At 34.3% G+C, this 23,629-nt stretch overlaps 1 protein-coding gene across 1 annotated transcript; it reads left to right on the plus strand.

The window, feature by feature from the left end:
* The first annotated feature begins 3,072 nt into the window (after window positions 1-3,072).
* LOC131056392 (ankyrin repeat-containing protein At5g02620-like) lies at window positions 3,073-5,957 on the plus strand. The gene is made up of 3 exons (XM_057990763.2): window positions 3,073-3,817; window positions 4,228-4,787; window positions 5,058-5,957. Exons 1-3 carry the CDS (start codon window positions 3,298-3,300, stop codon window positions 5,955-5,957), a joined length of 1,980 nt encoding a protein of 659 aa, XP_057846746.2. The 5' UTR covers window positions 3,073-3,297.
* Window positions 5,958-23,629: the final 17,672 nt, after the last annotated feature.

The following is a 23,629-nucleotide window of genomic DNA, read 5'->3' on the forward strand; positions in this document are numbered from 1 at the left end:
CTATGTGGCAGGATGCTGCTCCGGCATCTGTAGAACAGGCACGTCCTCCTACACACATCAACAAACATTAGTTGTTTTGGTACAAACTTTCTTAAGTTTTCAACCTAGACTATCAACAGATACTTTGATCAAGTATCTTCGGGTCTCAATAGGTAATCGATTATGGCAATCCTAGACTACAACAGACATTTATCATAATGACCTAGTCTCAAGGGGGCTGCTATAATTCACCAAAACAACCAATCAAACAATCAACTGAGACATCAGGCTATGTTCTCTAACACTGGGGAATTTTTATCACAATAGTGCTATTCTGCTCACAATAGCGCCACAATTTGTGCACAAAAGTGCTAAACAATCAAACACGCTAAATTAACTACACAACAATGCTATTCAATAACAACAGCACTACAACAAACATACAAACGTGCTAATACTACAATACCACTACTACTATGTAATGAAAGCACTAAACCTAACACAAGCGCTACAACTACTATACAATAGCACCATTGCGGCATAATAGTGCTATTCTAGGCGACAATAGCATTAAAACATGGTTTTAGCGCTATTATCTTGATTGGACTTTGATGCCTGAAAAAACATGCCAAAAATGCACAAAACACAAAATTCAAAATTTGTGTATAGCTGGTTTGTAGTTGTCTGGCTGTTGGAATCGACAGATCCACTCTAGCCGGTGATCTTCTATAGGCATAGGCATGATGATCGTTGCTCACTCCTTCACCAAAAATTCCCTATCAGAGCTCTAAACTGCCAAGGAGATAGGTGCAAATGAGCCTATTTTTTCCCCTTCCCCCCCATATATACCATCCAGCCCTAACCCTAATTCACCCCGCTTACTGTTGTGGTCCCTCTAAACTTCCAACGTCTCTCATTTCCTCATTTTACCCCCATTTTTCTCCCATCATTTCACCGTTATTGCTAATTTCTTGTATTCTACCTCCCCTCAACTTCTTGTTCTTTTTCGAGAGATCACCCGATTTTTTGAAATTTTTTAGCCCATCTGTCGAGGGGACATAGCACCCACTAAATTAACATTTATGGGGCATATTTCTTCACACCTATTTTTCTTTCTTTGAAACGATGTGATAAACCGCACCGTCTCAAAGAGGGGCAAAAGTAGTCACATAAATCTGTCCATTTAATTAAATGAATATTTACTATTTATTTGATTATTTAACTATTAATAATCAGTTAATTAAATTAAAATTTAATTAATTCATCCTCAGCCTCTTCTCCTATTAATTAAATAAATTATTCAATTTATTTAAATATTAATTAAGCTACATTCTTAAGGAATTAAATGAATAAAACATATTTATTGAATTTAACCCTCTTTCCTCTTTTAAATAAATAATAAAATATTTATTTAAATCCTTAAACTACTCCCCCCCTCCCCCCACTTGCATTCTCCTACAAATGCAAGTTGCACCTATTTAGTTGAAATAAATGAATTTTATTTTAATTAAAATCCTATTTTCCCTCACCCACCAAACCCACTTACATCTTAAATCCCCTTCTAGACAATTCTAACCACTTTCTAAATTCTTCTAAACCATTCCTAATTTGCCTAATCCATTTCCTAAATATTGTCACATTCCTAGGCAACTTGAAGTCACTTCTCAAAGCCTCAAAGTCTTTGAAAAGCATTAAAGGCTTTATGTATTCAACAGGTTAACGCCTAAAGTATTCCAAACCATTAATGGCTCTTACATGACCATTAATGCTTAACTCAACTCACCCACATGGTTAGAGACTTTCCTCTAACTTAACCATCCTTTTGACTCATGGGTCTCTTCAAGCATTAATGGTTAACTCAACTCACCCACTAACTCTTGTACAAGAGTTTAGCCATTGGATAAAGGCATTATTCATTGGATAGCGACTTTATTCATTCAACTCAAGCTTAACCTTAACTCCTAACCTAACCTTCATGTCATTTCAAGCATTTAATGCTTCTTCCCTCTCCTCTCAAGCCATCTCATGTTGGCATTTGTCATCCTGGGATTGGGTTGAAAGCCCTCACATGGATCATAAATCTTTCTATCTTGACCCTTGTTGAGATTACTTAATCTCAACCATCCATTGCCCTATTTTTCCTATAAATAGAGCCCATTCCTTCATAATTCAGATCCAGAAATCTTGTATGCATCTAATCTATAGTGAAATTTAAGAGATCATTTTAGGAGTCATCTAATCTACATTGTTATTTTGGTTAAAACCAAGATAGCTTAATTAGGCTTTCTCATATTTCGCTTGCATTTGCATATTTTAAATCATTTTTCATAAATCTTGAATCTCCATAAGACTTCCATAGTAGTGCAAAGAGCTAAGGGCTACACTCATGTGGAACTTGGAGAGGAGAGGAACAAGGGAGAAGCTACTATGAACATGTTGGCAAGCATTTGGAAGGGTCTTGTGTCTTTCTTTTGTTTTTGCATACTTTCCATTAAATGTTTGATCTCTCTTCATATGCTTGCTTAGGATCGTATTTCGTTTATGATACTAACACTAACAGTTGATTCTTGAGTCTTTTGTTTGTGTTCCTAACATCCTATTTTGCAGTGCATCGGTTATAGTAAATGGTACATGTATAAAAATGTGTGTAAATAAAGACAACATAATGTGCAATGTATGAAAATATATGTAATTGAATAAGAATGATAGAATGAAAAGAAAGAAATTAATTTAAACAACAGTTATATCGTTTATTGAAATATAACTATATTAAATAATTATCTAATCCACTGAAATAAACTCAACATTAAATAAAATGTGTACATATTTCACATAGAATAAATTATTAAATTATAAATGATAAAAAAAATTTGTATTTGATTTCAATGTACACTTTCATCTAAGAAAAATAGACATTCCAACTATGAAAAAGTTGTAGTAATTTTGACGTGTAGGATCACTTCAAGTATTAAAAAAATAATGTTCTAGCAGAACACCCCATAGTCATATTATTCGCACCAAACTAGAGTAATTACTTGGCACCCAATCAAAGCTAATTAACACTGGTTATTTGCACCCAGTCAAGGTCAAAATGTTGTATCTGTTCCAACGAAAGAAAAAGTGAGATTCCAACTAAAGTTGTGGAAACCCTGAAGTGTAAGATGTGGATACTTGTATTTTTAATGTTTCCCTTGTGGAAAAACTGAGACCACATATTCTATTATGTAGTTTCTGGCATAATACTGAATGTAGTATTATTCAATCCTATTACAAAGAAGCGTGCCTTGGTGTTGAAGGCTGTAACGGCAGATATTTAGCATGGCCACTGAGGGTCAACAACTCGGCGGAAGGATCGATCCTGACGCCTTCAAAGCTGCGGTAACGCGTTTAAGGATCGATCAACAACTGAGTTCCCAACTTAAAGCAGCTCTCAACAATATTACACCTGGAGGGGAAAATACTCTTCTCCATTTGGCTGCTAGTGTAGGAAATCTACACTTCATTCAACAGCTCCTGCAACTCAATCGTCAACTTCTGAAGGAAACCGATCCCGAAGTGAAGCCTCTGCTTGTGAATGCTACCAATGCCGAAAAGGATACTGCGTTACACTTGGCTGCGCAGGGAGGTTTCTCCAACGTTGTGAAGATTCTACTCCAACAACCAGAAAGTGGTGTGGATCTCCGCAATAAGCTTGATGAAACAGCTTTGTTCAAAGCCTACGAAAGCGGCAATTTAGAGACAGTGAAGGCAATATTTGACGCATCTCCGTCGAGCTTACTCGAAAGTACGGTGCACAAGAGGAACTGTTTATCTGTTGCAGTAAACAGAGGAGATTCAGGTTATTTTATTTCGATTTTAGGATTTCTTTGCCTATAAGTTTGTAAAAGTATCTGCTAAGCATCTCCTAATTTAACGGTTCAAGACAAATATCATTTTGTCCCCAATTTTTTCTTTATCTTAAATAACACGAGGATGATTGTCTATCATGTTTCAGTTCTTTCTATTTTTTCAAGTCGTTTGATTATGTTGTTTCTATTTTACTTCAGCTTCTGTTCGTTTACAGTTGATAACCAATGAGTTCTTCTTTACTTCTTCGTGTATTTAGTTGAATTCTGTATTTATGTTGTTATATTAGTTGAGGTCTGTATCGCTTCAACAAAGGTAAATTAGGCATTCTCTTACCCTTGGCCCTTCTTGAAGAACATCTTATCTAACTTAAGGCAATGATTTTGGATGCTTCTTTTACAGATCTAGTTGATCATATACTAAATTTATCAGATGCGAAGCAGTTAATCCAACGTAAGGACGAACTTGGCAACACAGCTCTGCATATAGCTGTTGAAAGAAACTACGTGCATATAATAAAGAAGTTAATAAAATTTGAGGCCAAACTGTGTTATTGGGTTAATGACAGCCAAGAAACTCCCATCTGTGTGGCAGCGAAATTGGGTCATCTGGAAGCAGTACAAGAGTTGATAAATGAGAGGCCAGACGCTGTCGAAATACGGAATAGTTGTGGAATGAACGTTCTGCACTTAGCTGCCCTAGTTAGGCAAGTGCGAATTGTTGATTACCTGAACGAAGAGGTAGGCTTATCATACTTGGTCAACAAGGGACTTGACAAACCTCCACATGAAGAGCCTCTGCGAAGTGGAGGAAAGACAGATCCGGCTGAAAAGAAAGATCCAAAAGATGAGCCCGTGAAAAGTGGAGGAAACACAGATGCGGGTGAAATGAAATCTCCTTTTTCGAGGATAAGTGAAGGAGACACACCACTGCATATTGCAGCAAAGAAAAAAGACTTGAATGTAAGTCTCTTTTTATACAAACCTCTGTTTGTCACTGCTGAAGTTTGTTCTTTCAACCAATTACTGTGTACAGCTATATAAGTTTTGGGTTTGTGTAGATTCTTAATCTAATCTCGTCTATATATAGAGTCAAATTACTGAAAGTATTTCTACTGAAGACAGAAATTAAAATCATCACGGCAAGAACTTCCGTAGAAGAAATCTTTATGCATAGTTAGTTCCAATAGATCATTTAATTTTTATGAACTTATTTGAGTTTGCATTTTTCAGATGGTGAAGTCGTTGCTTTGTATAGCGGGGATAAACAAGTTTGCTGTCAACAAGGCAGGCTTAACGGCCTTTGATATCGTGAGAGAGAACACGCACTATCACGAATCTGACAAGATAATTTCAGTTCTGGCCAGTTATCCTTCCAATCGCAAGCCATTCTTGTACAGCGCTCCAAAGGTGAGTGCAGAGAAACATGAGGTTGCTGTTGAGATGGTGGACAAAACATATGAGGACAGGCGCAACACAGAACTAGTGGTGGCAGTTCTATTAGCGACAATGTCATTTACGGCAGCTTTCACTGCTCCGGGCAGTTTCGTGACGGACGATGGGAATGGAAATGGGGACTCAAAGGGATCGGGAATTTCGCTTGCGCCTGCGCCTGGAACTGGCTCAGACAAGAGTTTAGGTTCGCCGATTCTGCTTCCGTTGGCCTCCTTCAAGGTTTTTCTCATCTTTGATTGTGTGGCATTCTTTCTGTCGCTCTTAGTGGTGCTGATGTGGCAGATGAGTACACCTATTACCACGGGAAATAAGGTATTGTTCCTCTGTATTACCAACCTATTGGTTTGTGCCACGTTTGCCTTTACGGCCTATGGCTTCATGCTTGCAGTGTATGCCATGCTTTCCAACATGAATCCCGAGCTGGCTTGGTTCATTCTTGGGGCGTGCTTGATCATCTGCTTCTGTGGTAATTTCACTTTTTTCTACATGGCTGCAAAGTTTACAGTGAAGAAGGCTAGGTTTAACCACCTGAACGGTCTACTTCCTTTTCTTTCTGACCGTCTGGGGGAATACGTGTGGATAAAATTAGAAAGATGGGGGCTTTTGGACTTGGTGCGCCGGTCCAAAACCAAGTGGCTTGCTATCCTATACTACCATAGCAATGAGAACGATAAATAAGGTTTGGGAAAGTTGCTTTTGCAAGTCTGATACAGTGTTGCAGCTTCTTATTTCTACATGACTTTGATCGTATTCAACTATGTCTTATAATATTAAATGTTTTCATATTATTAGAAGTGTACAAAGTATCTACATCTGTGTTCAAATCAGATACTTGCGTGCTTAGAGCTGATTTGATATGTGTATGCTTCAAGTTGAATGTTAGATTTACTGTCAATAATATTTTTGTAAATTATTTTTATATTTAAATGATTATATTTATGATTCTTGAAAACAAATAAAGTGTATAAGGGTGTTTAGTCTTTTGATTGAAGATTGTGGGTTCTTGATGAATGGATAGATTATTTTGCCTTTGTATTTGGAAATGCAATCTCTCTTCATTACAAAAGAGGGTGGGTCCATATAAAGTAAGGGACCTTATCTAGACATGATCATACAAGTACATCATTAAAAATGCATTCCTTATGAGAGCCTAAAAGATAGAAGAAAAATATTCCATGAATAGCTTCCATCTCACAAGTGAACTTTTACGAATAAAATAGGAGATTGCTCAACTAAGTAAGAAATATGAACATTTGACTAACCTAAATTTACATTTATAAATATGAAACCAAAAAATCCAACAAAAATCATTTGTAAACATAAAAATTAATAGGTAACACAGTAACACAAAACATCTGATCATCCAAGCTTGTACTTTTGCAACTCTAGATGGGGAAGGTAAAGAGCATTAGTTGGTAATTTATTTATTTATTTTTGTTTAAATATGAGGCTAAGGTGTGTAATTATGTGGTCAATCATGTGACTATAGAAATGATCCTAGACAATCAAATGACTAGATCTAAGGAAAAAAGAACTAGATGAGAGTTCGTGTGTGGATAAGTGTCATAACTTCTTAGATAAGTATAATGTATGGTAGTGTGCGCATATAAAATTAGGTAACTATTCATGGGAATGCATATGTATATTAATATACCTAAGGATAGGAGAATAGTCAAAATTCCATACAATATTGCAGTATTGTTCATAAGATATATGTATCCAAGCATTTCCTAAAAATATTCACAATATTGCATAGAAAATAACATATATATGCTAGTTTCATAATTATATTTTCCGTTACATTGAATTGTGTCTGAATCCTAATTGATCATGCATCAAAAATATTATAGCACTCAAAAATGTTCATGTAAATTTGATATCTAATTAGATATAGATTATATGAAGTTGATGTGTCCATATAAGTAATCAACCCTATTAAGACATGATAACTTAAATAATAATTTAACTATATACTTTCAACATGCTCTCATCATGAGAACCTACAAAATAGAAAAACAAATGTCCCATTGGTAGCTTGTATCTTACAAGTGAAATTTGAGAACAAAAGAGAACATTACTTATCAAAATGTCCCCTTAGTTTGAATTAATTAAAGATAGGTGGGTAATAGAAAATTGATAACTATATCTATTATATTTAGAAATACATATCATGAATAAGGGTATGTAATATTTTGATTAACTAATTTTGATTTCTAATGAAGATTCTAGATTATTTTATCTTTGTAATTTAGAAAGGCAATCTCTCTTCATAAATATGGTCTCAAATTCTATATTAATCCTTTGTTCTATAAAGTTAAAGATTAGAATTATGGGTCGAATTTGTGATCATGAAATCTTTATATTCTTATGGCTTGACAAACATTTTGCTTCCCTCTAGGTGAAACTCAATCTAGTCTTATCTTCTTAAACATCTCGAGACTATCAATAGTTTGAAATAACTTGAATGATCTTTATTATGTCTTTAAGAGATAAATTTCCTTAATTAAATCCCTAGAAAATGTACAAATATTGATGATAGCAAGCAAGGGCTATCAATTACAAGTTTGTTATTCTTTTTCATTTATTAAATCTAAATGTTTCACTATTTATTCTACTTTAATACTAGACAATGAGAGAGGATTCTTGAAAGATGACAAATATGGAATAAATAAAACTAAATTTCATTAAATTGTAACTCATAACACCTAATGATGTAAGCTTCTTTTTTTTTTCAACTCTAGGTGAAAGTAAAAAGGATTATTTGGTGAAAATTAATTATATTTATTAATTTTTAAATATGAGGCTTAGGTGCCGAATTTTGTGGTCAATCATGTGACTAGAAAAATAATCTTACACAATCAAATGATTAGATCTAGACAAGTAAGAACTAGATGAGATTTTTTTGTAAGGGTGAGCGTCATAACTTCTTAAATATAAACAAAATGTATGGCAGCATGCACATATAAGGTTGGGTAACTATTCATGGGAATAAATGTGTGTAATAGGTAGATAGAAGGATATGGGAATAATTTCAACTCCAAATAAAATTTCACCATTGTACATAAGATACATGTATCAAAATATTTCCTCAAAATAATCACAACATTGCATCGAACATAACATATATATGTTAATTTATGTCCTATCCTTTTGGTGGTTCTTTATTCTCTATCTTTTGATGACAAGACTCCCTTTTCAAAATAATGTGATGATTAGAAAAGTTCATTTGTCTGCTTTGAAGGTGCCTACTCCACTACTCTGAAATGTTTTACGAGTAATGTTGATGCTTCTTTGACTATTGTTCATTGTAAGAAAAGAAGTTAGTCCTTGATTGTTCCTAACATAAATGCAACCTGACTAAAACATTGGAAATATGTCATATTGTTCTCTTTTTAATTTATTAAATACAATAAAGCTATTATTCATTTTCAAAACAATTTACTCCACTTCCAAAAACTGACAGCCATGAAATCAATTTCTTCAAGAGAATCACCTTTCTGTCATATTGTCATTTCATGTCTTTTTTAACAGCTATGCCCATTTTTCTACTTTAAAGTGAGGATGCATTCTAATGTGTAGAGCCGTATCCATTTCACAACAGAATAGTTTATGTCACATTATTCACTGATATTATAAGGAAGCATCTTGACCAGCCTTAGAAAATGACGAAAGAAAGATGTCATGTCAACTAACCACGAATAGACAAACAGAACGATTAATCACTTTAGTGTTGGCACTCTTTCGCGAGGTCGTAGTCATGGGGTTAATGTTGACGATGGACACTTCTTTCTGTCATATATTTTCCACGCCTTTTAGACTTGATGTCCATTTTTCTCTTTATGTTTAAAGAAAGTCTATTATTGCAATATGTGGAGCCGCATCCATTTCACAGCATAATACTTTGTAATCACATTATTTAATATTGTGTAAACAGATGTTCAAGACTATCGTCAAGAGCCTAGCAGAATGATCAATCACCCTAGAAAAAAAATTATCTTGAATCTAAGGGTCGGTAGGTTAGATAAAGCTAAGAGTCGTCACTAACCTGCAAATTTTTTAGAGTATAAATGTAGTAGAAAAATAAAACTTCATGGCAATAGAAAAGAAATTTCATGGCAACTGAGCGTGAATAGCAAAAAAAAAGTGAAAGGTCACTTCAGGTAGCTACTATTTGAAAAAAAAAGGTTAAAAAGTTCTATGAGAAGGCAACGAGACTCACATTACCACTATTTTGGCAGTGTCACAGTCGTGAGATTTATCTTGTCGATGGAATCTCCTCATAGTCTTATTTCTTCCACGCCTTTTGGACGGGTATTCCCTCTGTAGACACGACATAATACTAGTGTTGAAGGTTGAAACACAGAAATTTGCTATAGATCATACTGTAGGTTGAATTATTTGATGACATTATAATAAAGCATATTTGATAGCGCTGAAGGTAGCAATGTAAAAAAAATCTATGGCAACTGAGTATGAAGAGGCCAAGAAAGGGATCGATCCTGACGCGTACAAAGACGCAGTAAGCCTTGGAACAAAAATTGATGAATTTTATTATGGTGTTCTTAGTATATTACTTCAGCTTTGGATTCTTTACAGTTGATAACTATATTATATATTTTATATATACTAATTTATTTTTCAATATTTTTGACGCCTAATGGTTTTATTTCACAATTCAGTTAAGGGCAAGAGGTCCAAGGAAATTCATTTTATTCTCTTCTTTCCTCTAAGGGAGTTCCTATTCCTTCTTACAAAGAGATTGTTGAGGAAGCCATTAGAGTTTTTGCAGAATTGTTAAAAGAGGACTCTATTTTGGCCAATGTATAGGAAGGGTTTGTGCTTGATAGTATTCCTGCCATTACTAGTGATGCAATGAATGAGGATCTCCTTAGAACTATCTCTCTTCTTGAGAGTGGAAAAATTGTGTTTCTCTTGAAGAAGGGGAAAATTCCCTAGCCTAGATGGGTTCCCTATAGAATTTTATCAAGAGTTTTGGGATATAATTGTTGGAAAAATGGTGTCTCAACTTGGCATTTACATGATGTTACTATTTATAGTTAATTTTTGTTTATAATTCACATATTGGTATCCATTGGTGTTAAGATGGACAAAGAGGAGAAATGTGGCATCTTGCTTTGTTCTTTGCTTATGTTTATTTTTTTGATGATTTTAGTAGGACAGGGGTATACTTACTAAAGAGTAAATCTAAAGTTTTCAATCGTTTTAAATAATTTAAAGAAATGGTCGAATTGTAAACTAGAAAAAAAAATTAAATGTTTGAAGATTGATAATGGTGGTTAATTTTCTCTAATGATTTTGATAGATTCCATAAAAATTATAAATCTGTATTCTCTACAACAGAATGGAGTTGCAGAAAAAATGAACAAGATATTGATGGAGAGGGCTAGGAGTATGCTGAGTTGTGCTGGCCTAAAATTAAAAATTTGGGCTGAAGCAATTGTCATTGCTTGCTACTTGATTAACGGTCTACTACATCAACTCTTGTTGATAAAATGCCTATGGAAGCATGGTCAGGTCACAAGCCTTCTTTGAGACATCTTAGAGGTTTTAGTTGCGAGGCATATGCTCATGTGCCAAAAGAGAAGTGTACGAAGTTGGAGGAGAAGGTTGTGAAATGTATCTTCATCAGTTATAGTTATGGTGTAAAAGGATACAACCTTTGCGACCTTGTTGCATAAAAGGTAATTAATAGTAAAAGTGTTATTTTTAGAGAAATTAAGTCTCCTTTTGCTACATTGCAACCATAATAGACTAAACAGGAAGATATGATTCAATTCCCTTCTATGCCTAAAAGAGTTGAATTGAGTCAACTTGATAGGAAAGAAGTTGAGGAGAGCTCATCTAGATCTGAATCTTTAGAAGATGAGGAAGAACCTCCAACTTGGCTTGTTCAAAGGTGTACATGACATAGACAACCAACTAAAAGGTATTCACCTAATGATTGGAGATGTATTTTTGTTTTGAATACTAATGTGGATGAACCTATTTCTTTAGAAGAGGCATTAGGTAGGAATGATGCAGAATCTTGGAAGAATGCTATGGAAGAAGAAATGAAAGCTTTGAAAAAAAATGATGAATGGGATCTTGTACCATTGTCTAAAGGACGAAAGCCTGTTGGTTGCAAATGCGTGTTCAAGAAAAATATTGGTTCAGATGGAAGCATTGAGAAGTATAAAGTAAGGTTGGTTACAAAAGATTACTCTTAGGTTGAGGGTATTGATTATGGTGAGATATTTTCTCCTGTTGTAAAAATGACATCCATTAGATTTTTGCTTTCTATTACTACTTCTTGTAATTTAGAGGTCGAGCAAATGGATGTGAAAATTACTTTCCTTCATGGTGATTTAGAGGAAGGTATTTATATGACACAACTAGAGCACTATGTGGTGAAAGGTAAAAGTAATTTGGTCTATAAATTGAAGAAATCATTGTATGGCCTCAAACAGAGTCCTGGGATGTGGCACCAAAAATTTAATACAAATGTGTTGATTTTAAGATCTGAGCATTCTAAATCAGATCACTATGTCTTTTATAAATCTAATGGTGATCATTTCTTGTACATTGCATTATATGTTGATGATATGTTATTCATTGGTAAAGGAAAATGTATGATTTCAGAATTGAATTCTCAGCTTGCTGCTAAATTTTAAATGTATAATCTTGGTGCAGCGAAAAACATTGTTGGGATGTAAATTAGAAGAGATAGAGTGAACATAAAGCTATGGCTAGGGCAGAGTAAGTATGTGAATTCAGTTTTACGGAGGTTCAACATGCAGGATTGTAGACCATTATGTGTTCCCTTCACAGTTTGAATGAAATTATCTATTTTAGATTGTCCTACATCTCCATCAGAGATGAAAGAAATGAGTAGAGTGCCTTACTAGAGTGCAATTGCAAGTTTGATATATGCAACGGTTTGTACTAGACCAAACATTACCCAAGAAGTGGGAGTTCTTTCCAAACATATTTCTAATCCTGATAGAGTTCATTGGGATGCAGTCAAAAGAGTCTTTACATATTTGAAGGGTACCTCTAAGTATTCTCTTTGTTATCATGGTAATTTGGTTGGAGATGTGATTTACCTTGATATTCATGGATATGTGGATTTAGATTGGGCAGGTTATATTGATAGCAGAAGATCCACCATTGCTTATGTATTTACTTTATTTGGCGGTGCAATTAATAGGATGAGTAAGCGGCAAGTTGTGGTTTCTTTGTCCACTACAAGAGAAGAGTATATGGTAGCTACTCATGCTTGTAAAGAATCCATTTGGGTTAAGAGACTTTGTTAAAATATTCAAATAAAACAAGAAATAGTGACACTTTACTGTGACAGTCAGAGTGTGATCTGCATTTAACTAAGAACCCAGCATTTCATGCCCAGACTAAGCACATTGATGTTTAGTATCATTTTGTCAGAGATATGGTTGAAGATGGTAAGGTGAAGTTGGTTAAGGTAGAGACTTTGATGAATATTCTAGATTCTTTAACTAACACTGTGAGCATAAAGAGGTTTAAATGGTGTTGTGAGTCTATGGGCCTCATGGCCCCTAGTAGTTAAATTATTGTGTTGATACTCCCTTTGCTCTTGAAAGTTCTTCGACAAGTGAGAGAATGTTGGGACATGGTGTCTCAACCTTCAATTTACATGTGTTACTATTTATAGTAAGTTTTTGTTTAAGCATGAAATGGTGGGAAATTATCCCTAAAGCTTCTAGTTCGCTAGATAAGCACGTCAGTAAAAATTTGTTGTAAGATCATAGCTAGTTTTGAAAATATTAAAGTTTCCATTTTGGAGGGGTGTGATAGAGCATTTCTCTAGCTTTCTGATGCTTCAAACAGTTCGTCAATCAGACACACGGTTCACAAGTTATGGCCTTCGGAAGTTTGGACTCCTGAAATAGAAAATATAAAATGCATTGGACACATAAATGAGATGTATAATGGAGGAACACATGTTGATGTGTGTTTTGACACATCATAACACATCTATAATGGGGATAACCTCTGCTCTAGTTTATTGGGTGGTTTTAGCCCATGGTTTTGTAATTCCGTTTGATGCTTTCTTATATTGTATCTCCTATATATGAGGTGTGTGAGATAGAGGTTGTGTGTAAGAGTCTTACGGCTATTGTGTTACCTCTGAGTCTTTGATTAGTAGTTCTCTTCTGAAGAGATTTCTCTGCAAGTATATTGTAATCTGTTATTGATTGTTGAATAATTTATTGAGCTACTTTTGGAGTGTGGGGTTTTTCTCCTGAACGGGTTTTCCCATGTAAATGATTGTGTTGGTGAGTTGTGGTATGCATGATATTTTGTTTATTTGTGTTAAGTTTCTGTAACTGCTATAAGGATCTGTAAAATTTTTTGCATTATACTCCTCTCAAGGTTAGTGTAAGAAGTTGTTTCACTACTTCACTTCCTTCCAATAATTAAGTTGGATATTTTGAAGGTGGTGTGGGAGTCTTATATAAATAAACAGAAGCTCAGGGATATGAACGCTACTTTCCTTGCTCTCATACCTTAGAAGGAGGGAGAAAATTCTCTGAGTTCTTTCGATCCTATAGCCTTTTGTAACGTGGTTCATAAAACAATCACTAAACTGATTGTTGAAAGGCTCAAGTCATGGCTCAATAAACTTATTTCAGAAGAGCAACATGGTTTTGGGGTTGGAAGGCAAATTTTGGATGAGATTTTTATAGCATCAGAAGCCATTCATTCTATGGAGATATCTAAGGAGAAGGCTATGTTTATTAAATTGGATATAGCCAAAGCTTATGTTAGAGTCAAATGAAAATTCCTTTATAAAGTGCTTATTGCCTTTGGCTTCAAAATTGAATGGCTTCATTTGTAGCCCTTATTAACAGTGAGCCCATGGATTTATTTGGTGCATGCAGAGGTCTTCGACAAGGGGAACCTCTTTCCCAATTCTTATTCACTCTCATGGTAGAGGGTCTCGGTAAATTTATCAAGTCTTGTGTTCGGCAAGGTTTAATTTAGGGTTGGAATTGGGGTGATCGCCTTCATCCATATGCTTATCTCCAATTTGTGGATGCCACTGCATTGATGGGTCTTGCTAGAATTAATATTTAACCCATTATGATGTCGAATATTCCAAGATGCACCACAATTAATTATTAATTTTATATTTTATATTATTAAACTCTCATTAGTCAATGTGTCCAACACATCTATAACAATAGTACATATCTCAAGATGTGGTGTGCACATCATTCATAATTAGATGACCAATCAAAATTTATTGATAAGTTCTTGAAGACCCATTTTGATTTCTTTGTGTATAATAAACAATGTTAGACAAAACAGTTACCACGTGTAGAATGGTTTTATAATATAATTTTCAACACCATAACCAAGCTATGAATGGACAATATCCCCTATCTATCCAAATATATATACCAAGTAGTTCCGAAGTACAAGTCATGGATTCCACCCTTCACACACATGACACAATTATATAAACCCTTAAGGATTATTTTTAGATCACATATATTTACATATGAAGTAAAAAACAATCAAGATTACTCCAAATAAAATTTTGACATTGATGAAATGGTCCTTTTTGCATCTAACTGTATATAAATAATCTTCCCTAAAGTTGAAGATTAAATAAAAACGAGCACAAATGATTCATGGGACCTACATTTTTTTACAAAAATATTAAATCTATGGCATACAAATTGGAGCTTTCTCTTTCCTCCAAGTTCCACCTAGTAATCCATTTTTTTTTTTAAGATGAATATTTTCTAGTGTATTCACGCTTAGTTGGTACATTACCTATGTTTGATATGAAGGGAGTAATCCATTTTTGTTTTTAAGATGAATATTTTCTAGTGTATTCACGCTTAGTTGGTACATTACCTATGTTTGATATGAAGGGATTTATGCTCTTGGCACCAGAATGTATACTTGATTGTCATTCATACCAAATACAAATCTACATTATAATTTAAGTTCTCTTCTAGTAGCATGCTATGCAACACAAATATGTAATGTGGTCTAATCACTCTTCGAAAGGCAACAAAAAAATTCTCATCTCAAGATTTGATAATAAATCCTCGTTTAAGAGTGAGGGCATATAAGGAACCATAGTCCTAACTATTTTATTAAATAATTACTTTTGCATTGAGGTATACATAAGGAAAGAATTGGATATATACGCTTTGTAAATCATCTCTTTTCCTATGTTAGTTAATCTCACATGTTTGAAAATAATAACCACGTATTAGGTAAAATTAGTACATGTAGAGCGTATGTATACTACTATAGTCATTTATGAATTTTATTGTTGCAAGCATGAACTCATGATATTGCCCCCTCAAAGAGACCAATGATGTTCTACATTGAAAATTTTCTTAATTCAATATATTAATATATGTTTTGTCTCAATTTTGTGCAATTATTTCTGTACTTTGTGATTTGCTAATATATTTTAAGAGGTTCATTGTAATAGCATTGGGTAATAAATTTTACTAAGAAAATTTGTGTCTAAACCCACAATAATAGATACAAGACACAAAGAAAGTATTTAATTTTTTATATAAAATCATCAAAGCTAGTTTTAAATTAAATTTATTCCATCACATTAATTATAAAACTAAGTATCATTATCCATCATGTTTCTTTTGATGCTTATTTTTCTATTCTAAATTGACACTAGAACACAACTATTGTTTACTAATCTAGATTAATTTGTACCATTAGATTTGAATAGCCTAGATCAAAATTTGAAAAGGTTTATTTTCCTTTTGTACATATACATGTATATAAAAATATTAAAAATTAGATTTTAAGATCTGATAAATTTAATTTTTTTTAATTCGAGCCATTATATGCTCCCAATAGCACATCTAAATCTATTTTTATAGGAGTAATTATAACCAAACAAAACTTCTAATATTTCAATAGTATACCATTTCCAACACCAAAATTTTATAATTCCCTGCCCTAAAATTTTTTCTTTTTTTCTTATGGCCCATCTTCTCATGGTAGCCTAATTAAATTTTTATTGGTGCCTCTAATTCTCTATGTACACTTGCAGTGTGGATTTTAAAGTAGATTTCTTTAGCTATTCTTGAGTTCAAGATTGATTATGTTTCCTAGTACATTATTTGAGGTTGTTTGATCAACTATTCTTGAGTCCAAGATTGATATTTTTGCTTAGTAATTTATTTATCAAGGTCTTCCATTTATCTCTCACATCTTTCATCTATGAATTATTAACCCCTAGGGTCCATTTTTGTGGAGAACTTGAAACTCTCAAGAACTTTTTTTTGTTGTATACTATAGCGAAGAAATTTTGTGCTTAGTTTGATGACTTCAAACCATCCAAGCCTACTCCCTTCTTATGTCATGTGATTTTTCCGAGAGATTTGTCCTACTTCCCTTTCAAATTTACCTACATCTAGCGTAATTTTAAAGGGAAAATATTTCAGCACTTGTATACTATAATGAAGTAATCTTGTACTTGGGTTGATGACTTCAAACCATCCAAGACTACTCCCTTCTCCTGACATATATTGGGAGATTTGTCATACTTCCATTTCAACAACAAAAAATAGGTCATTAAATAGTACAAATCCGAAACCCTCACATAAGTTTTTAAACAACAACAACAACAAAAATTATTTGATACAAAATAAATTTGATACCATTTTGGCAATTTGTTGTTAATGTTTCTTAGAGAATAGAATGGATGCTAAAAAGAATGAAATGAAGCCTTCTGAATTTTTTTGGGGGGAATACCCAACTAGAAAAATGTTCTATTTTTATTGATATAATTAGGAACACATTTTGGGTTTAGAAATAATCTTTTCCATTGCAAGTCACCATTGAAAAAAATCTTACTTCAAAACTATATAATTAAATTATACAAATTGTAAGGTATTGATAAATTAGGGTTTCACCACCTGGATTGATAATAAAGCCACTAATTTCACTTGGGACCAACCTCACATCAAGGGAAGGAATTTAATTTATTCAATCCTGAAATAACTAAACTCGGATCAAGTTAATCCTTACCTTGTTAGAGTTAAATTTGAATAGCAATTAGGGTTAAGTTGTAATGCTAGATCTAGGAAAAATAATGAGAAATGGATATTGAATAATAGTAACATAATGTTCTAGATATCATGCAGAGATGTAAACTTAGATCTGAGGTGGGAAAATGGATCAGAACCTACAAAGAAATATTTAGGCATAATTGTCAAGACTAAGGGAGCAGATTGCCCTAGTCCTCCAAGTATCAGGGGCAAATAGACTGGATGTTTTCCAAATTAGGATGACATACATAATCCATCATTGAAAGGTTGTCAAAAATTCATGAGATTGAGGGGATTTGATCACCCTAGTCCTCTACTTTTTGCACCTTCAAAAGTTGAGTCTGATCGTTGTCATTGACACTAGTACCAAATTTCCCAATCACAACTCTTGAGATAATTCCCTTCACACAAAAAGAAAGAAATAGGGTTGTTGATGGGGATTTGCCTTAAAGGTTAAACCCCAGTTCAAGAGATAAAGCCTTGAATTAAATTCAACTTGTAACTGAAATACTAAAGTAAATTCTATATCATAATACCTCAAATCAGTAATGACTTATTGAAGTTGATTGTGCAATCCTCTTTGAATGTGATCACATATGTCAATGCAATAACATGACTTGACATAACATGAACATGACCTAATAGAACATACATGCTTGCATGAGGAATGATACAATTTTCTCCATGATGTTTTAAGAATATGGTGGGATGAAATCCTACCTTGAGTGCTTAAGAATGCTTGATAACAAATGATTGGTGTATGCACAAATGATGGGGTATGAAAATGATAATCAAATTTAATTGATAGGATGCCTTTATATATAGTTTCATTGGTAAATTACCAGTAAGGCTTACCTCCAATGGTTACATTGAGGTATGTGGAGAAAAATAAATTGAGGAGGCATAGTGCCCAGTCCTATTTAATTTAGGACTTGTTTAAGGGGGACCATGGCACCCAAGACATCCTGGTCTAGATAGGGGTCCCCCAAGCGCCCTTCTCCTCCCAAAATAGGAAAAACAAGGTTGTATCTTGGAGAGCAACATTCTAGGATGGGGTCCACTAGGTCATGCAATTAGGTGACATAAAATTTCAAGTAAAATGAGCCAAAATAGGTGTAGGGAAGAACTAGGATTAGATGAACTAAAGTAGGGCCACAAGAAGGAGGTGTGAATTATATCGATTACAATTTACGATGTTATGTTTATCCCCCACTTTAACAAGAGTACGATTTTATGCAAATACTCACGATAAAGTAGAAAGATGAGGAAAAAAGAGAGGAGAAAATAGGAGCAAGATCACAAAGAGATAAGCCATCACTAATTTTGAGGAACCAAGCCCCCAATCTTAAGATCTTTACTCATCCAAACACATGCAAGGGAACACAAAACAAGACAAAATAAAAAAAGTCAAAAAAAGGAAATCAAAGACAAAAGACACAAAACAAAGGGATTAGTACTAAAACAAAAATCTCTAAGTCAACCAGTTGAAGAGACCTCAATAATAAAAATAAAAATGTCTTAGCCACTAATTTGATTCTCGGAATGTTATTACAAGAACACAAGTAGTCACCTAGAAAGAGAAAGAGCATGCATCAAATAATGAACTTGTGATCCAACAACTAGCAAAGCTATGAGTTCATGGGGAGAAGAAATGAGAAAACGTGGATGCCATAGACTAGCAAGTTGTGTTATGTTGGGTGATCTATGAGAGAGAGAAACAAGGTAACATGGATTCTACGAGCTAGCAAGCTATATCATGCTAGGCGATCCACAGAAAAATGAATTCTCATAGGACAATAAGTTGTATTATGTTGTGTGATCCATGTAGGAAGGAAGAGTCAGAATAGTCTAGAAAGTTCTATTATGTTAGTTCCACTCATCAAAAAATGCATCAAAAGGAAGGTTGAAAGGTCTAGAAAGTTTTATCATTCTATTCAACCCACCTTAAAGAAGTTGAAAAATAGGATGAGTCGACATCTATTTATATATATTGTTTGGCTTCAAGACTTAAGCATCTCGTCTAAGGCTTTGATCTGGTTTCGTGCATGTAACAACCTATCTAAGACATGTAATTAAAAATGTCTAAGACAAATAATAATTAAAATACTAATAATTGTATTTTGAATTTTATTTATATAATAAATTAAATTTCAAACTACAAAATCTAAATTGAAATTTATAGGATAAAAGAAACTACCTTTTAATTAAACATTCTCTCTCTCTCTCTCTCTCTCTCTCTCTCTCTCTCCTCCTCCTACTAAGTGTAGACCTCCAACTTAGATCTAAGACCATAAACTCATCATATAAATACATATTTAACAATATGTAGTAACTTGTTCTACTTTGTTTCTTGTTTCCATGTGGAACTTGGCTTTCACTACTTTGAATATCTACAGACTAGCCATTTTTTTTTTTTTGAAGAGTTCTCATTATGTCACAAGGAGATAAGTTTTTCTAGTTCAACCTCTCAAAACCATACAAGGATCAAATATAGTAAGCAAGGACCCTCAAATATGATTTCATCTTTCGTTTTTTGTGCACAAAATCCAAATTTTTTATGTTGATCCTCCTTTAACATTCTTAAATAAGAAATATTGTTTGAGGGATTAGAGATGTAAAATGAATGCAATTAAATGACTTAAAATACTACCACATAAAACCAATCATGTAAATGTGTGCTCAATTGATATGATAAAACATTTAGGTTAAGTTCAATTGCAATATCAAAAGGATCTATAGAAGGTAAGGGAGCATTAAATTCATGTATGTAAATAAAACACAATTTATAAACAATTTACTAGAAAATGGATACATGACATCATTTATACATAATGATTGTAGTATTTACAATTGATATTTCATTGTGGAATTGAATGAGAAATAGTAGGATGTTGGTTTTGGTAGGATCAAATCAAGGAAAGAAGTGAGGTTGGGAGTGGCTATAGGCACACATAATCATAATTTATGAATCGCTCAAGTAGCTGGTGTGGTTGAAATTTCCCACTTCCATAGCCTAGAGTGATCATGCTTATATCATGGTCTCCTCTTCCAATAACTCTTCAACTTATTCTAGATGGACAAAGATGTATGTTTGTATCCTCGCTGCAAATTAATATAGTTAAGCCTAGTCATTCCCACTTCCATAGCCTAGAGTGATCATGCTTATATCATGGTCTCCTCTTCCAATAACTCTTCAACTTATTCTAGATGGACAAAGATGTATGTTTGTATCCTCGCTTGCAAATTAATATAGTTAAGCCTAGTCATTGTAAATGTAGCTAGAAGATTGAGATTTGTAATTAGTGACAAGAGGCAAGAGTATAAGAATGAGGTAGGAATCTTTAATGGTGATTATTAGGTTTAAGATTAGAATGTGCAAGTTAAAGGGCTCCATATTATTTAATTCTACAATTATTTGATAATAAAATGTGAACCAAATTTATTAAAATATGAAATATTAATATTTTAATAAACATTTCCAATAAAATATATAACCTAATGTTTAAGAGACCTTCAAATATTATTGAAATTGTGCGGAAGAACTAATAGATGATCATCTATGCACAAATACATTGCTCATTACTTTTCCGTTTTAGGTCTATCATACAACTATTATTAATCTTTTATACAAATACTGATCAATTCTTTAATATAACTACTTCAACATTATCATCCGCATAATAAATGAACTATCTAAAATGCAAATCACCATTTAAACACTGAACTGAACAACATTTGTGCTATTGCTCTGCTGCAACCAAATGTCCTTGCCACGCTAACAAAACTCCATATTTGAGCGGTACGTACATATCAACTCACCAGTTTTTCTCTACAGGACTTGGCTTCGTTTCAGAGCTCACATGACAATTTTGTCAATTAGTGGAACTTGGCTCTTTAATGATGAAAGCGCTATAATTATCAACTTTGCGCATGTGAGAAATCCCTGCAAAATGCAGATGCTTTACAACTGTGTTTTTACAGTACACCTCTAAGTTGATCTCAGGATCATTTTCATCAGTTGCTAGTTGCATCGCTTGGCATGTGAACTCTGAAATAAGGTCATTAATGCACAGGAAAACAATCAAGTTGATCTGTGTGCACGATCGAACTACTGACGGAGTTTAACTAGACTTTAATGATAGTGTTTACTTGGTAATGTGCCTAATGAGCCGTACGTACATATCGTCTCATCTGTTTTTAGGCGCTGGCTATGGGGTCCTTTAAACAGCACCCCATGGCCCCCTACTTCCTAGCCTCCTCCTGCAGCATCGTGCAACCTATGAAGTAGGGAGCTATGGGGTGCTGTTTAAAGGGCCTCATAGCAAGCGCCATGATGTACCACCCAAACCCTTTTTTAGCAAGAGCTGCAAGCAGCGAAGTTCCTGTCGGGAGTGGCAGGAAGGAGGTGTGATTGGTTTGAGTTGTTGTTGAGAAAGTCGGTGGAAGCGAAGTTGTATGAAGATCTAATAGTTCTTTATTTTGATTTAATGAAAGTTAAATTTCAGATAATTATAAATGCAACTATCAGGATCATTGTGTAGGAAAGCACAAATGAACAATTTCATTTTTAAAATGTACGACGGAAAGGTCGAGATTGCTGCTATGGCTCCTTATAATAGATCTGAGTATTATAGAGAGAGCCTGAGTGAGCTAGCAGAAGCGGTGACAGAAAGAATCGATTCTTGCTATTACAGTGGATTCACCTTCATGAGGGCTCTGAAGCTTATTATAGCTCAGATTGCAGCCAAGGACTGGACTGATATTGACAGCAAGCGAGTGGCTATGACAGTTGATATCCTGAGGAGAAATCTTACGTCTGCGGTCCACATGGGATGCCTTTCTGTGACAGATACAAATGAAGAATTAAGGGTTTTGGATAATTTCAACACACAGGAAGGAGTTCCTGATTTTCCTGTTGCTGTCGGGGAGTCTTCTATAAGTTCAAACACCACAGATTTCTGTGATGATGACGAGGAGCAAAGGTTGCAGCTAGAGGCTAATGTAGCTCTTGGCAAAGTAAAGCAAGGACTATCAGTTTGTGGATGCAAATGTTCTGTTTGCTTCTGGAGATGTGTGATGGAGAAAGGGCATGGTGACCGTCATTCTTGCATGGGGAGTCATTTGTGTACAGAAAACTGCAGTTATTGTACTCGAGAAGGAGACAGCTTAAGCTTATGCGGGGATTTAGCAGGGCATGAAGGAAATCACAATTGCAAAAGGAAAAATCATACATGTGGCCAGAGCTGTTACTTATATGAGACATCTTCAAATTGTAATGAGAAATGTTCTCTGTGGCCAGGGCAGCCTGGCCAGCACAAGTGCGATTCCCCTCAACATATGTGCAACAGAAAATGCTCTCTTCCAAGCTGCATTAATCCCTGTGCTGTGGCGATTGAATCGAACCATAAAGCACATCAGTGCAATGAGAAATATTGTCCAACCAAATGCACGATAAATGGGTGCAGCAGCTCATTTCAGTCCTCCACCATACTTGAACAAGGTTTCATCATAAAAAAGCCTCTCCAAGAGGTGACAATTTAGAAATCCTTCTTGTATCAATTTAATAATTATGTTGAATATTGTAATAACAAGATTCTTTTTTAAAGGCAACAATACCACAATCACCTAAAGAAGTTTCAGCATCCCTGATAACAAAGTCCCTCAAGGAAGCTCCCTTAAAGGTCCATGATGTATTGCTAGAAGGGAAAGAATGTGTGGAACAAGTGGATGAGTGATGAAGGCTTATGCTTGTGAAAAGAAGTGAAAGTATCATGACGTGATAGAGACTTCAGATCAACAAGTATGCTTTTTGACTTAAAATTGTAGAACTTTTGCCCCCAGTTATTTTGATATTAGGGGAGATCAACTCTTGTTCTTTTTCTTTCATAGGATTTTTATCCTTGACCTTGATTTTTTCAGAGTCCAATAGCTTTTGATTTTGATTTGAACTAAAGGACTTTTCTTTAGTTTTCACTTTTAGTTTTTTCTTTTCAAGGCTTAATTTTTCATCCCCAATTAGTAAGGGCTTTTGTAATTCTTGTTGATCCAAGTCTGGGAGAGGACTGGAAATGGAATAAGTGGATGATATGGTAAAGCTATGTGAGTTATCAAGAGGGTTGGTGATATGCTCAATAGATTCTTTGTTGGAACCACTCTTAGGACTATTGATATCAAGAGCTGCTTGCAGCACTAGAGGTGATTTGCATTCAGACATAGTAGCCACAACACTAGGTGGTTCACACCCAATTCCTTGGCATTGCAAATTTT

The sequence above is a fragment of the Cryptomeria japonica genome, unplaced genomic scaffold (genome assembly GCF_030272615.1).
Source record: "Cryptomeria japonica unplaced genomic scaffold, Sugi_1.0 HiC_scaffold_321, whole genome shotgun sequence".
Classification (NCBI taxonomy): Eukaryota; Viridiplantae; Streptophyta; class Pinopsida; order Cupressales; family Cupressaceae; genus Cryptomeria; species Cryptomeria japonica.